Consider the following 17,327-nt stretch of genomic DNA (forward strand, 5'->3'; position numbering starts at 1 on the left):
ATAAATAATTTTTAATTATTAACAAGTCATTTTATTTATACTTACTTTGAACGAAACAATGTGGCTAATGCCAATCTAGCGAGCAATTGAACATTTACCTTAAGATGAGTTCACATCTCTGAGTCTTGATGTAATTCAAACTAACCAAACAAAGTTTATCGTGGTAACCTCCATTGCCATGTACTCCCTCCATATTTTTTTATATGACGTCGTTGATTTTTAGGTCCACGTTTGACCATTCGTTTTATTCAAAAAAAAGTTATATAATTATTAATTATTTTTTTATAATATGATTTATCATTATAGAAACTTTATTTATGCATTATAATTTTGCATATTTAGATATAAATTTTAAATAAGATGAATAATCAAACGTAATTCTAAAAGTCAACGGTGTCATACATAAAAATAAAAATATGGATTTAGGTGACCTATCCACATGGTCAATCTAACATAGCACATTTTTTATGTCTCTCGTCTTCAAGGCTAAAATTTGTTTCAAGAGAGTGTGTGTGAGAAGCCAATACTACCAACCTTGTTAATAATTGAATTGTTTTTCAATATAGTGGTCATGTCCAACGAGAAGTACTGTGAAGGATTGAACTAAAGTGATTACGCAGATACATATAATGGCATGCACAGTTACCTAGACCGTGGAGCCGGATTAAAACCTTATCTGAGAGTAATTCGTTTTATCTCCACATATTTAATCAATTTTTATTGGTCAATTAGATGTAATATTTAAGTATTATGCTAGCATATGAAACCATAAAGTGAAATCTTGCATTGAGAGCATGTATTTTATTTATCTACTCAAATATGATTTGATGATATCACACTATTAGAAACCACACAATAAAATGTTACACTAAGAATAGCCTTGCTACAGAACACCACGTCTATGTGAATAACCAAAAACCAACACTGGTAGTAGTTTTCCATCCCCTCTGACCAGGACGACTCAGATCATTGCCGGTCCATAATAAAAACAGATATTATAATTAGTATTATCAGTTTACTTAAAACTGGCCCTGATGTGTATGGCATCAATGTCAGTTTCTAAGATAAACCGGCACTAAGCCGAGCCGAGCGGTTCTTTCAGGCGAGCGCCCAAGTCAATCATTGGTCTCAATCACCTAGCCTCCTCCCTCAGCACTATGTGAAATTTGTTGTTTATTGTTATTTTTTGTTTTTAGATCACTAAAAACATTTATATAAAGTTTTATTTATAAATTATTTTTTGTTTGTAAATATACTGTTTGCCTTTTTACTTGAAAAAACGAAAAAATGACTCAGTAAACCATTGAATCTGCAGTGTGTAGCACCGATGATTTGTGCATTGATCTTAATATGTAGCTCTTGATTTTTTTTTTCTGTTTATTGCTTTTTGTTGTTTTTATCTTTTCTTTTTGGGTCGTGAATCTCATTAGTGCCGGTTGGGAACCGGCCTGACAAGCCTTTCTTACCAGCACTAGTATGTATTCAGGCAGTACTAATGGAGGGTGGAATTCATATGTTAGCTTCAAGTCAGCTTGGTTAAAACGCAAAACAAAAGGGTGTGGCTTAACTATAACAAAAAGAAACTCATCTAAATAGAATTTTCAAGCACAATAGTGTGTGCTTGATGGAGGGAGGCTAGCTAGCCCAGTGACAAGAGAGTACTCATACATGTGAAAAAGAATTTACCCAGCATGAGAAAACTTAGCCCATGTAACCAATTAGTGTTGTTCCATGCGCAGTCTACCCCACAGCCACGTTGCGATGCATCCTCTCTGCAGGATCTGAGCGTAAGAACGTTGCCTCACAAGCGCACACGCTCAATTACGAGTAAATCACGCTTACACCGTGCCTGCTACAACCACCGCCCGTGTATCCCTTCGATTTGGCATTTTATCAAACTTGAACCGAAACAACCTCAGCATGACAGAAACACTTTCCTGCTGCCACTCATTCTCAAACTACATATGCACGCTCTCGTTGTCAAAGTACTCGTTCTCAGGAAGGGGTTGAGGCCAGCGTCAAATTAATTTGGCTAGCTGGACAATTAATAAATACTCGGGTATATTTTTTTCCCTTACCGTGAAGCAAGCTATTTTAGTTAGACAACTCGAGATAAAGTTGCGAATGCCATTCGTTGGAAGTAAGGAAAGGTATATACGAGTGAAATTGGGTTATATGCCGGTGCATTTCATAATTAAATTAGTTTTAGTACAATTAATGAGTGGATCATTTGCACAAGCCTCACTAAAGAACTGTGCACACTTATCTTTTCGTTCTTGCTTATGCTTATATGTTAAATTTTAATTTTTTAATCTTAAATTTTAAGTTGATTGTAGGGTTTTTTCACTGAAGTTTATTTTTCAGTATTGACTTTTAGATCACTAGAAATACGTATATAAAAATTTTATTGACAAATTATTTTTTTAATATACCGTTTGACTTTTTATAAAAACTCAAACAAGCACCCGTGATTCTTAAACTACTACGGTAGTCACATAAACATCAGTTTCAAAATATAAGTAATATAATAGTCAGACTTCTGGGGAGTACATCATGGCTGATGAGTCAAAACACAATTGAACTACTATGTTGAAAGCTTTGCAGCGTGGTGCTGATCCTTTTTTTAATCTTTTTATTATTACTATTATTATTTTTTTGGAAGTGTAACTCTAGTTAATTGTATGACTTTCGAACAAGTATACAAACAAATTGATGAGCCCTGTATTAGTTTTCGGTTGGAACTTTGTTGATCAGCTTATCACAGTATGTATTCTGGTACTGCGCAATGTTTACTATAAACTATGAGCTGAACTCCAGAAGAAGATGCAAAACTTGTAAGTCAAATTCACATAGGTTCGGTTGAATAACTCAGGTTGGTTCTTCTTATGTGTGGTGGATGTTGAAAGTTTATAGCATACCAATGGCCGCTAAATCAGGTATATACCAAGTTGACAGCAAATGCATTGAAGAGAAGGCCTCAACATTCAGCAAGTATGCCAACGGTAGCTGAATAAATCAGATGCTTACCATAATAATATGCTTGTGAACTGTGCATTGCATGCGACCAACCAATCTATCGTATCAATCGAAGGTGTTTTCTTGAATTGCTAGGGACTAGGACCCACCGAGGAGTTCAAGTCATAGTGGTTTCGTTACACTAAGTGGGAAGCAGGAACCAGATCTCTGAAAGGTCTTAATGCCTCCCATTCCATAGGCCAAAACTATTTGTTTCTCTCTGGATGGAAAGGGAGAGTGAGTGAGAAACTAGGAACTTCAAGTGTAGTTTTGCTCTAAGGCATTGAGTTGTTCTTCGTTGTAGTGATGTTGTTCAAAGTGGAGTAGATGCATGAGGGTCTACAGAGAAGTGAGCTGGTATAAAGATATACTGAAATGAATATTGATGGTTAAACGAATGAGTTTATGATACGGTGGTTGACAACATTCAAAAGCACAATATCATCAGTAAATGGTGAATGTCCTCGCGAGATCTTTGGACGGAGGCTCTTGTATGTGGTCAACACCGTGAGTTCATCATCTTAATAGGCAAAGCTAGAATTCCCTCTCGCCCACCGTTCACCTACTAGCTATCGTCACGTGCCTAAGAGATATGTTGTTCTATTGTTTTTACACTTCGTAAGTTAGAGTTCGATTATTTGACATATTTAGTCATGGCTATTAGCTTAGATGATCTCGTATATCATATTCATGAGTGATAAGATAATTAAAGTGGTAACAAATAGAGTGCCAAATCATCAATTTATACACAAAATGTCATTTTATGGTTCGTGCACCCACCGCCACCATACAGTCATACTCCATGCCAACCAATCCGAACGTTGCGTCGCCACATGGTGCACTTTCCTGAAGGATCACGCAAAATCTCCCCTCCATAAACATTGCCACCACACCCTCCATTTTGTGCAAATTTCTCTTCAAATTCAGCACGACGAGGCGACAATGCAAGCAAAAGGAACGAATCGTCCACCATATAACTCCGAGAAGAAGGGCCAGCACTAAGCTCGATTGGGCATGGCTGAGTAGTAAGGAAGAGAACACTCAATCACCAAGAGTGTTCTCTCACGAGCTAGGACCAACTGTTATCAAACTTGAACAGCAACCACACCGAATCGACAGAAACACTTTCCTGGTGCCACTCACTCTCAAACTATATGCACGCTCTCGTCATAGGAGGAGATGGCCGTCGTTCTGTTGCTAGCAAGTTGATTGGAGGAGGCAAGAAGATAGCCTCTGATCAGCATATATTGCATTGCAAATTGAGTACAAGCAATGAATGAATTGGAGGAGGTGAGAGGACAGCATTGCAATGAATTGGCTATATTGTAGGCCTAACAGTGGGTCATCTTTAGGGTTTTTAATAGAAAAATCCAAACGGCATATTTGCAAATGAAAAATAATTTATAAATAAAACTTTTATATATGTGTTCATAGCGATCTAAAAGTCAAAGCCATAAAATAGACTTCGGTGAAAAAACCTCAAAATCAACTCTAAATTTAAGGTTGAAAATTCAAAATTTGGGTTATAAACATAACCCAAAACCAAAAAATGGCGGAACAATTGCTGTCTTGTGGTGTGTTAGCTTAGACAGCCAGGTGTTTTTTAAGTATCTTTTGTTTCCTTATGATTTCTATCCTGTGATTATTATAATATTGTATTTTTATGTTATATCAACAGAAACTTTGTACTTTATGATGGTATTTATTTAAAAGAATATAAGAAATATCATCGACAAATATCCAAATGTAAGAAACACCGTTGGTGAGTGTGAGTTTTATGAAACACCGTTTTGCAAATGATTTTGTCCAAGAAACGTTATCACCGTAAAGGTTTCATCCATCTCGTGTCATTAAATACATTGTTCATCTTACAACACTTAATGGAAGGATGTTGACGAAACTCTAATGGTGATGATATTTTTGAACAAAGTCGTTTGTACAATAATATTTTATAGAACTCAAACTCACAAATTGTATTTCTTGTAATTGAACGTCCATCAATTTTATTTTCAAGATTTTCACTTATATAAAACATGTCTAATTATTGCATACCACATTTTCATAACCTTATCAAACTGCGGTGTATATGCTTAAAATAACACTCCCCGACACAAGAAAGGCTTCAATCTAGACGAACCGCATGAATCTGTTAATCCTAGAAATGAAGCTACAATAATCATTCTTGACTTGCCTGAGATTAACTAGATACAGTAGCTATGTTGCTGTTTCAGAATCGGTGAGTGAGTCTTTCCGACGCCGCTCATTCCGAACGAGTCCACTGGCCATTTCTCATAAACAGCATACTCATTAATTCGTCATAGGTTAGGTTGATTAATGATTAGGTTGGACGAGCTAGGAAGCATGATTCTTCGAGTTTCTCTCCGCACAGCAAACTAATTTTGTTGGACAATTCAATCAAGAGATAAAAATGTTTCAAATGCCATGAGCTGGAGGTACCTGAAGATAGTGACCAGAATGCAAGAAGCTGGGTACATATATATACACGCTTCAATGAGTGGAATTGGGTTATATGCCCTGCATGTCGGTGCTTTCAAATTGCACTTGCAGGTGAACTCTTCACGGAATATTAATTATTTTTAATTTCCAATTTGGATCTCGAATTTTTCTAAATTATATTTACACATGGATTTTTTTTACTTTTCTATATTTTTATTCTATTTTTATTTTTTGATTAATGTGTAATTTTCTAGTACATTAATGTTATGTGCTACATGAGACAGGGTTTGGCTATTTTATAGACTGCCCCCTTCCGTCTAGTATAAAGGTGTTTTATGCCTGAGGTAGAGGGGTACCTGTAAATTCACCCCAGAGGAATAAGAACACTAATTCAAGTGACCTTACTTAAAATTATAATAATTTTTCCAAACAAATTTAGAATCGAGAAAAATTTATATCCACAGATATCTACAGAAAAAATTACATTTGCCTCTCTACCACTTTGTCGAGTTTGGCGAAATCAAAATCGTGAAATTTTGCTGGCAAGATTCCATTTTGAGGCGAGAAGCTTTGGAAATCAGTTTTCCCAAACTTTTCACATAGTTCACCCGTTTGAGCTTGGATTTTATGTGATTTGTTCCTGTGTGGTCATTGATGAGTAGAAAATATCAAAAATAAATAGATAAAAAGTTGTTTTCTATCTGCTCCCTATCTCTCCAACTCTCTCGTGGGATGTTCTACAATTAGCCCCTACTTAATCTTAAATCAGCTAGCTATATCATGGTGGGGCCACCTACAAAATGGCAATACCATCTTGGCAATTTTATACATGGCCCCTGCTAAATAAAACATCCAGTTATTAGGTGGCAAGAGAGTTGCCTGCAAAATTCGCACCCTTGTGTCCAAGGGTCATCCTCCTCCCCACTCTCCTCCATTACCACATAGGATATCATGCCTACCTAGGGGGCAGCATTTTATATGTCATGCTCACTAGCATGTCGTTTTGGAGATTAGGGGTCTGTTTAGAGAGTTTTTTTCAGCTGCAGCTTTTTGAAAGTTTGGGGCAGTTTTCAGCTGCCAGAAGCTGTTCTAAACGGTCCATAGCTTCTGAAAACCTGTCTTTACATATTCTATAAAATAAACTAAGAATACAGAAGCTGGGTTTAAAAGTTTTTTTATATTCTCATAAGCTGGCTACCAAGTAGTTGCTTCTCAGAAACAAAAGCTCCCTAAAACAGGCCCTAGATTTGCTTTCAAAAAGACAAAAAAAAATATTTTAAAATTTTTTTATTAATATATAAATATATATATATATATATATTAATTCCTGATTTTCTAGTGTTGGTACGTGGACACCACCGCAACACTGGCCTTGTCATCTTAACAGGCCGAACGCGCCACCAGAAACCGGCCCAAGCAGACTGTAGCCCATTTAGCGAGGACGCGTGCACCCACCGCCGAACCAAATGATACCCACCACGCCGACGATTCCGACCGTTGCCCCGCCTCGCCTCAGGTGCGCATCCGCTTTTCCCTCCCCGACCGTTGCCCCCGCCCCCCTCGATTCCCTTCAAATCCTGCGCAGCCACGCCAAAACCGCAAGCGACGCAAACCCCTCCCCACCACCGCCGATCGAGAAGAAGCCAAGCGAAGCGAACCCAATCGATGGCGGCCGCCGACGCGCTCGTCGTGGTGGGGCAGCCGCAGGCGCAGGCGCGGCACCCGCTGAGCCAGATCGCGGAGAGCGGGACGCACCGGCTGCTGCTGAAGCAGTGGCTCAAGGAGGAGGACCTGCTCGCCCGCCGCGTCGCGCTGCGGGAGGCGCGCCTCGACGGCGCGCGCAAGGAGATCGCCTTCCTCTACTGCGCCTTCTTCGCCTTCCACGCCGCCTCCGTCCTCCTCCTCTTCCTCTCCGCCTCCGCGCCCGCGTCCGCCGTGGAGGCCGCGTGCCGGCGCTCCTGGATCCCCTGCCTCGTGTCGCTGCTCTCGTCGCTGGCCATGCTGTGGGCGCTGCGGTACAAGGCCGACACGGAGGCGGTGCTGGAGCGGCTGCTCGCGCGGGAGCGGGAGGACGCGCTGCTGCTCGGCAAGTGCGTCGCCGAGCTCAAGCGGAAGGGGCTCGAGTTCGACCTGCTCAAGGAGGTGGACGCGCTGCGCCGCGCCAAGAGCCTGCGGGTCGAGGCCAAGGGCGGCGAGAGGCCCAGGCACTGGGCGGCCAGGGACCTCGCCGTCTTCGTGCTCTTCGGCGCCGCCTGCGGCGTCCTCGTGCTCACCAGATACCTTCTCTGCAACTAGCTCCATCGCAAGAGGAGGGGATCGGATAACAAATCGCACCGCGCCTTCTTGGCGTTGTTTCTTCCTGGATGATGCACGCAGCTCGCTCCTGCAGAACTGTCTGTTCTGCGAATTTTGATTTTGTTTACTTTGCTTCAGTCTGTAATAAGGAAAAGATATTGATGCGTTTTATTTCTTTTGTGATTGTCATTGTGTCAGAGAGCAAATTTACTCTCTAAATGTGATCATTACAGTTTACCAATATCATGTGTTGTTGCCACTAATCTGAGTTTCTCCAATCCGGAATCATTCCATTTTTCAGAGGTAGTGGGTTACAGAATTATTTACCATGGGGCAAAGATTTGGATATTTGAACAAAATTTGTGCAAATAAGTAATTTAAACCATTGAAATTGATATTACTGGTAACATATGGTACTCACTGTTCAGATTGTTTTTTTTTTGGGAAACATCACTGTTCAGATTGTAATGAACCACGACCATCAGTTTCAGGACCTGGACAAAGAACAAGTTGTAATTTGGGGTTGCCTGCAGTGTCTGCATTCTGAAGCTAAGGCCTTGTTTAGTTCCTAAAAACTTTTTTCAGAAACATTATATCAAATTTTTGAACACCTAAATAAAGCATTAAACATAGATGAACCAAAAAACTAATTGCATAGTTACGGAAGAAATGTTCAGACAAATCTTTTGAGCCTAAGTGCTACAGTAACCAACATGTGCTAATAACGGATTAATTAAGCTCAAAAGATTCGACTCGCGGTTTCCAGACTAATCGTGAAATTCATTTTTTCATTCGTGTCCGAAAACCTTTCCGATATTCGGTCAAACATTTAACGTAACACTTCTCCTAAAAATTTTCTCAATCTAAACACCCCCCAAAGTGCTGGATTCCCAAGTGCATGACCAAAAGAATGCATATTTGCTTGTCAGGAAGACACACCATTCAAGAGGAATAGGAACGCACGCATGACAGCTTGAATTTGAAGGCTTATGCATCTTTACAACCTCGGGTAGATTTGCTAGGTGGGTTGCTTCCACGTAGAACTATGGATGTGGGAACTCAACAGATAGCCACAGGTAGCTGACATTGGCAACATGCGCTGCAATGTACACTTCTACGGTACTTTGTGTTCACATAATCAAGAATTTGGTTGTTTTTACTAAACTTAATATAAGTGGCGTCCAGGTTCACTCAGTTTATAAATAGATTTACCAAGTGTGTCACTTTGATTTGGAATATAAGGAGAGAAGGTAACTGCCCACATGCAGTGTGACATTTTTCAGCTAGGCACAGTATTTTGTTTCCACCGAATCCACTGCATGTTTCTTGCGGACAGACAACGTATAGATATATGAGCAAAAGTAAATAATGCTAAACCATTAGAACTGAGCCGAGTGACGCCAAGGTTAACTACCAAGTTTTTACTACAACAGAATAAGGTTATCAAATTCCAAAGAATTCTCTCTGTAGACAACCCATTCTTTCCAATGAAAGATATTGTTGTTCTTTCAGTATACCGTACGATATGATGTAAAAAATAAATCCTAATTTTATACATAGTGCACTCATCAAGTGCTCCAAAAATAAATAACAAACTAGAGTTACACTAGGAAACAGTGGGGGCAATTCCTTTGGCCTCGAATTGGTTCTGACCGTTCTAATCTCTACTTTGAAGTGGCAAAATCCACATTGTTGAGTCAGGAGCACCGATGAGCTCGTGTATCTCGGTTGCATCATCTTCCACTCTGGAAACCTCAAAGCACATGTCCGATGCATAAGAGACATACACAGAGTCCTTCTCAAGCCCGTACTCATCAGCCGAACATGAAGCGCCGAAGTACCACGGGGCAAGAAAGAATGCACGGCCACCAATGTCATCAGCTCGACGCCATTTCTGGCTCAAGAAGTCCATCCTATGAACGGTCATATCATATAGATCTTGAAGTCACCGTCCAACCGGAGGCAGACCATGTATATGTATAGTTCATCCTCGGATTCTACAAGATAACCTTCCGCCATGCCCATCACCCCTAACCCTCCGGCGATAGGGTCGGCGATCTCAATGGAGGTGAACACCGGCGTGGGGGTGAACTCCAGCACTCCCATGGTCTCGAAGCAGCCATTGAAGTAGAACTTGCCTCCGAGAGCGGCGATGTCGCATATGGGCACGTTCTCGCGTTCGAAGGAGGATTTAACTGCTGTGTTCCAATGTCGTACTCGTGTCTGGTCCACTCCTGATCGCCAATGTGGCAGTACCAGATGACGGTGGCGACTGGCTCGACGAGGAGGACGACGCATCCGGGGAGAGAAGACTGGCCGGAGAGCACGCAGGAGCATCTGGTCGACAAGCCCTCGGGGAGATGAGGGAGCTGGACCTTGTCACCGGAATCCTGAGGGTTCTGCAGGAACGTGGCGGTGGCCGAGCGGAGCAGGATCCATCCCTGCGGCGTGAACCAGGCGTTGGCGTTGGTCAGCCCGGGGATCTCACCGTCGATGGCCTTCTTGTCCGTGATGCTGAACAGCGCCGGCCTGTCCGCAGACTTGTCGTGTTGCTCCATGGAGAGGCAAGGCACAGGGACGACGTTGCAAATGCTGTCCATGGTCTCTTTCTTCGTTGGATCCCACGATATCAGTAGTTACGATCTTCCTGTGGTTTTATAGGCGAAAACCGCCCAGGTGCGATTCCGAGTCGGTCACGATATCAGAAGTGTTGCTTACGATCTCAACAGGATCGGAGTCCTGATTCCTTATCTGACAGCGCTGCGGTACAAGACCGACACGGAAGCGGTGCTGGAGCGGCTGCTCGCGCGGGAGCGGGAGGACGCGCCGCTGCTCGGCAAGTGCGTCGCCGAGCTCAAGCGGAAGGGGGCTCGAGTTCGACCTGCTCAAGGAGGTGGACGCCAGCGACCTCGCCGTCTTCGTGCTCTTCGGCGCCGCCTGCGGCGTGCTCGTGCAATCGTGCTCACTAGATACTTGCTCTTTAACTAGCTCCATCGCAAGAGGAGTGGATCAGATCACAAATCGCACCGCGCCTTCTTGGCGTTGTTTCTTCCTGGATGATGCACGCAGCTCGCTCCTGCAGAACTGTCTGTTCTGCGAATTTTGATTTTGTTTACTTGCTTCAGTCTGTAATAAGGGGAAAAAATTGATGCGTTTTATTTCTTTTGTGATTGTGATTGTGATGGTGTCAGAGAGCAAATTTACTCTCTAAATGTGATCATTACAGTTTACCAATAGCATCTGCTGCTGCCACTCATCTGGGTTTCTCCAATCGCAAATCATTCCGTTGTTCAGAGGTAATGGGTTACAGAATTAATTAACATGGGGCAAAGGTTTGGAGATTTGAATAAAATTTGTGCACAAATAAGTAATTTAAACCATTAAAATTGATATTACTGGTAACATATGGTACTCACTGTTCAGATTGTAATGAACCACGACCATCAGTTTCAGAACCTGGACTAAGAACAAGTTGAAATTTTGGGTTGCTTGTCAGGAAGACACACCTAATGTTCTAATGCTCAAATCATTCAGGAGGAATACGAACGTACACATGACAGTTCGAATTTTAAGGCTTATGCATCTTTACAACCTTTAGTAGATTTGCTAATTGGGTTGCTTCCACGTAGAACTATGGAAGTAGGAACTCGACACATAGCCACAGGTAGCTGACATTGGCAACATGCGCTGCAATGTACACTTGTACAGTACTTTGTTTTCACATAACCAAGAATTTGGTTGTTTTACGAAACTTGATACAAGTGGCATCCAGGTTCACTCAGTTTATAAATAGGTCAATTTTACTATCTTTGGAAATATATTGGGAGGTACATATTTTTTTAGCGTAAAATTTTAGTGCCAAAGTGTTAAGTAACCTGGAGATACTAAAATTATACATAAAACAGTACCTCTAGATGTTTTCTCAAGGACCGTATAATCTCTTATAAATCAGGTCATTAGGTTCGTATATTTTCCATCTTACTTGGCAACACTTAAAATGCTGAACCGTTTCTTCTTGAACAAAATTTCTTGTGATGTTCTAAGGGCATCCACAATGTTATGATAAGAGGGGTACTAAGCATTAAATGCTCAACTACTACCCATTAATAACCACTGTGAGAGTGGTAAAAGGTTAATACCAGTCACATGGTTGATACCAGTAAAAAGACACTATTTACACAGTGTTATTGTCATACATTTCTAAAAAAATTGGTGTGACCGTTGGTGGTGAAATTTCAGGCCGTTGCTTCTAACCTCCCGGTCGTTGGATCAATCTTGATCTCGCGAGTGGGACACGGGAGGTTGAGAATGCAGATTTTTTAGTGGTGGGTCCCACCTTATTTACAAGCATTGTGAAGTCTAAACCAATCTATGTGTTGCATGATGTAAGGACCACCTTATCATCCATTTAGTCATTTAACATTATTGATGCCCTAATGAATGTGCCACCAATAATAGTATTTATATTGACAATTCAATGAAAAAAAGAACTGTTGATACAATTCAAATATATACAGTATTTTGTTTCCACCAAATCCACTGTATGTTTATTGTGGACAGACAACTTATAAACATGAACAAAACTAAATAATTCTAAACCATTAGAACTGAGCTGAGTGACGCCATGTTTAACTACCAAGTTTTTACTACACCAGAAAAAGGTAATCAATTTCCAGCGAATTATCTCTGTAGATAGCTCTTTCTTTACAATGAAATATATTGTTATTCTTTCAATATAACATACGATATGATGTAAAAATAAATAAATCTTAATTTCATACATAGTGTCCCCATCAGGTGCTGCAAAAATAAATAACAAACTAGAGTTACACTAGGAAACAGTGGGGACAATTCTGGTCCGGCTAAGTATCGGTCCCATAGAAGTTGTGCCATTTCTTACCATTTATGGTTTTAGCGGTCTATGAAATTTGGCATTTCTAATTTATACCGGTATTGCTAAATAATCAAACCGATAAATACGAAAATTTCTAACCAACCAAACTCAATTTCTGTAGAGTTGATGTCGCCTCCAATTGTTTCTAACCGTTCTAGTCTCTACTTTGAAGTGGCAAAATCCACATTCCTCTTATTGAGTTTGGAACACCGATGAGCTCATGCACCACGTTTGCATCATCTTCCACTCTGGAAACCTCAAAGCACTTGTCCGATGCATAAGAGACATACACACAGTACTTCTAAAGCCCTTACTCATCAGGCCAACATGAAGCGCCGAAGTACAACAAGGCGAGAAAGAATGCACGGCTGCGAATGGCGTCGGCTCGGCGTCATTTCTGGCTTAAGAAATCCATCTTGTGGACAGGTATACTGTAGATCTTGAAATCATGGTCCAACCGTAGACAGACTATATATAGTTCATACTCAGACTCTACAAGATATCCTTCTGCCGCGCTGATCATCCCTAACCCTTCGGCGATAAGGTCACCGATCTCGATGGAGCTGAACGACTGCATTGGGGTGAAGTCTGGCACTCCCATGGTCTCGAAGGAACTGTTCAAGTAGAACTTGCCTCCGAGAGCAGCAATGTCGCATATCGGCACCTTCTCATCATGCCATCCATGAATGGATCTAATAGCTGTGTTCCAGTGTCACCGATGTAACAGTACCAGATGACAGTGGCGAGTGGCTCGAAGAGGAGGACGACGCAACCGCGGAGAGAAGGCTGGCCGAGAGCTGGCAGGACCTTCCGGATGTCACCCATTCGTAGAGTGATGATTTGTAGCTGGTAGTTCAAATTTTAGTCATTGGGGAATAAAACCTACCGACGTGGGAATTCGGATCACCACCACATCAACCATAGAAGCGATAGTGGGCAGCTCTCTGTGTTGGGATCGTATATAAATATGGCAATTTTACCTACCTCTAGAAATAAAAATTGACACTTGAGATACGGAGTATCTAAAGGTACTAAATTTTACGCTTTGAGATATGACGTCCCTAGAGTTTTTGAATTTTACATTAGAAAATATGACACCTGGTATATTTTCAAGAATGATAAAATTGATCATATAAAGGGCATTGTTACGGTATCTTCTAGTAGCAATAGTAGTAGTGTAGTAAAATTTAAATCTAATCATATATTTTTATAAGTATATTAAAAAAATTATTTAAAACTTCAATAAGATATATTTAGCAATTCATCTATTTTAATATGAAATATTATATATAAATTTATTACAATGTTATATATTTTAGTTCATATTATACCCTTATAAAATTTCTACTACACTCCTATTAACGTAGTTGATAGTATAAGAAAATCAGATCTGTTGAATCCCAAGTAACGGACGGCTCACGGTTATGAAATAGTAACTTAAAAAATCATATAAATATGGTACAGAACTGAAAGCTAATCATGCATGAACCTGGCTTTTAACGGGAGTATATAGCATTAATTGTAGATATATGCAAAAACAAGAAAGGACTAGAAGACTAGAAGTTAATAGTTGTGCTTAGGTTGGTGGCTAATATTGGCACAACCAAACTTCCCATTTCTCAGGTCTCCCACCATCCAGAATTGATGGGCGTGTTTCTTCTCGGCAGCGAGACCGAGAAAAATAAAAAGCCAGTGTGTGAAAACAAATAACAACATGCAAACCTAAGGTTCATGAGAGTGCCAATCAATTATGAACATTTCCTATTCACTTAGACGGTCGTCAGCCAGATGGAGGGGTACATACTTCCGGTTCTTGTACTACTCCACTTCTAAATTAAAGTGTACTCATCACAATGCTATTCCATACATCTCGTGCGTGAAAATTGTTGTGTACATCACAATATACTACACTACTACACTTAGCAGTCTTGTACTAATCCACTTCTAAACTATAGTGCACCGCACACACCACAGCTAATTTACAACATCAAGTATTCCACCCATCCGTTGCTGCTATTGGCAAATGTTTGTGAAGGAAGATTTTTGTGATTGGTATTTGGTAGAGTGATGATCATGTCCACAAATGTCTGCTCTTGATGCCGCTCATTCCGATAAGTAGAATAACTATCCCTACCACGTGAACCAGGCGTTGGCGTTGGTCAAGCCCAGGGATTTCGCTGCCGTCGATGGCCTTCTGGTCCGTGATGCTGAACAGCGCCGGCCTATCCGCAGACTCGTTCGTGTTGCTCCATGGAGAGGCAAGGCACGGGTACATGGCAAATGTTGTCCATAGTCATCGTCGGCCTGGTTTTGTTCACGTCTCTTTCTTCGTTGGATCTGCAAACCGTAGCCAGCCCTGTTGTTTCGTAGGTGAAAAATGTTGCCTTCGGTTCCGAGTCGGTCACGACGATCTCGAGCTGAAGACCATGCAGTGCACGAACATCATATATCAGAAGTAATCGGAATCGGATAGCTCTTCCCGGGGCATGGAGGTTAAGAGCAAGTTCAATAGTATAGCCAAATATAAGCTATAAATTAGATATAGCCAATTTAGTAGTCAATTCAATATAATAATCATATACTACGTAATTAATATTTGGCCTTACCTATCATATACACATGTATCTTGGAGTCCGTGTTGCAACTGGCTATAAATTTATAGTCCGCTGCTCTTCTTTTTTCTCTCTTGTTACCTTAAAATATGTTTATAGCTGACTTATAGTCTGTTACTTTATAGTCTGTTACTGTACCTGCTCTAGGATATCATAAACAAATCCCTCCGCGGCTCCGCCGACAAAATGAAACCAGGTTCTTGTCGAAGCAGTTGGCCCAATGGGCACGTACGCCGCACGCGTGCGTGACGGCTAACGTCGCCAAGCTTAGCGGAGATAATCTCATTCCGATAATTAAAATAATAATTAAATATGTGAGTTGCAAATATTAAAATATAAATTGAAAGTTTCAAAATTTGAATAGAAAATTTTGAATTTTAAATCAGCAGATTTGATTGAAGTTTTTTAAATCTTTTAGTTGAAAATTTCCAAATTTGAATTACAAGATTTGTTTTGCCTACATTTATATATATGCTAACGAATCTATACACATATACAAAACATATAAATTGATACATGGATAAATCTAGAAAAAAATACAAAACTTCATAATATAGAACAGATGTAGTAGATACCAAATAGATCAATGACGATTGTCCAAACTAAGACCGGTTGAGCTAGGTCGAATGGTATGAGCCAGACTAGGGAAGAAGTTGCACACGGGTGTATATACACCTGTTATTTGTATGTCATTTAAATAGTCTTTAAAAATTATGAAAAAATTGACAAGATAGTGATATGAGTTATATCACTCCACCAACATGCAAGTTTAAATTTAATTTTTACAAGTTATAGCAAAAATAACAAAAACAATTATGAATATGCATATACTTAGTTTTAGTTTTATTTGTTTTTTTTTTTGCTACAACTTGTAGAAGTTGAATTTAAATATGCATGTTTGTGAAGTGATATAACTCATATTAATCTATCTTGTCAATTTTTTCATATTTTTAATGACTATTTAGATGGCATGCAAACATACGGATGTACGTACACCCAGTACTAAAAACTGTTTCCCGCTAGACTAGAAAGTGCATACCTCCTCCTATAGGCTGTCTCACTCGGACTTTTAACTTTCAAGTACTCAAGTGTCGTGTCCGGAACCAGGAGTGGTCAAAGGGAACAAGAACGGAGAGATGGATTCGGATTATTCAATCAACGAGATGCAAAGTCGATCGACGGATTCTTTAGCTACTCCTTCCAGCTGGTCTCCTAGAAAAAAACATCATGATAATACCACTATACTACCCCTATTACGTGCCTAGTTCAAAGAAGGCAGTGCAAAAGAGTTGTATAATGGAAGAGAGAGAGAGAGATTTGAGAGGGAGATATTCTGGAGATGATTTCATCTCTTGGTGGGATGTCTATTCATGTTGTCTAAGTAGCCATAAAAAATAAAAATATATATATAACAAAATGAATTATTATAAGAAGATATATCATTCCCCTAACTTAACACGTAAGTTTAAACTTGAGTTGTACATAATGTAGAAATAAATTAAACTAAAACTAGTATGCACACGTTCATAGTTAAATTTGTTATTTTTACTATAACTTGTAGTAGTTAAATTTGAAAGTGGTATATCTTATATTAAACTATCTTGTTAGTTTTTATCAAAAATTTTAATAACTATTTAGGTGGCATGAAAAAAGAAGTGGATATCCAACTTAGTAATGAATCACCCATGGACTAGGTAATTAAGGACCAAATAAGGGGTCATTGTTTGGCTTTTTTATGGAAAAAACTAATTGACATATTTATAAATAAAAAGTAATGTGGATAAGACGTGTATATATGTGTTCTTAGTGATCTAAAAGCAGACTACAAAATAAATTATGATGAAAGAAAACCTAAAATCAACTCTAAAATCAACTTTCTCTTTTTAATCTACAATTAAAATTTGTAATTGGTATTTCTCACTATAATAACTCCAAATTTGATGGTTCTTTTTTCTGTTTTTTCTAAAGTCATGATCTTTCATTTAATTGAATTATTTTATATTAATAACTATTTCTTGGATCTTTATCATATAGTTTGTTTTATTCTGCCTAAA

At 39.8% G+C, this 17,327-nt stretch overlaps 1 protein-coding gene and 1 pseudogene across 1 annotated transcript; one reads left to right on the forward strand and one right to left on the reverse strand.

Moving 5' to 3' along the window:
• The first annotated feature begins 7,086 nt into the window (after positions 1-7,086).
• Positions 7,087-8,056, forward strand: LOC102709637. The gene has a single exon (XM_015835162.1). It carries the CDS (start codon positions 7,138-7,140, stop codon positions 7,765-7,767), a length of 630 nt encoding a protein of 209 aa, XP_015690648.1. The 5' UTR covers positions 7,087-7,137; the 3' UTR covers positions 7,768-8,056.
• A 1,200-nt stretch (positions 8,057-9,256) lies between these two features.
• Positions 9,257-9,949, reverse strand: LOC121054011 (annotated as a pseudogene).
• Between the last annotated feature and the right edge of the window lie 7,378 nt (positions 9,950-17,327).

This window comes from Oryza brachyantha, chromosome 3, assembly GCF_000231095.2.
Source record: "Oryza brachyantha chromosome 3, ObraRS2, whole genome shotgun sequence".
Lineage (NCBI taxonomy): Eukaryota > Viridiplantae > Streptophyta > Magnoliopsida > Poales > Poaceae > Oryza > Oryza brachyantha.

What these genes read in the sequence shown, in the direction of transcription:
- LOC102709637 (XM_015835162.1), top strand. Translation starts at nt 7,138, where the DNA reads ATGGCGGCCGCCGACGCGCTCGTCGTGGTGGGGCAGCCGCAGGCGCAG.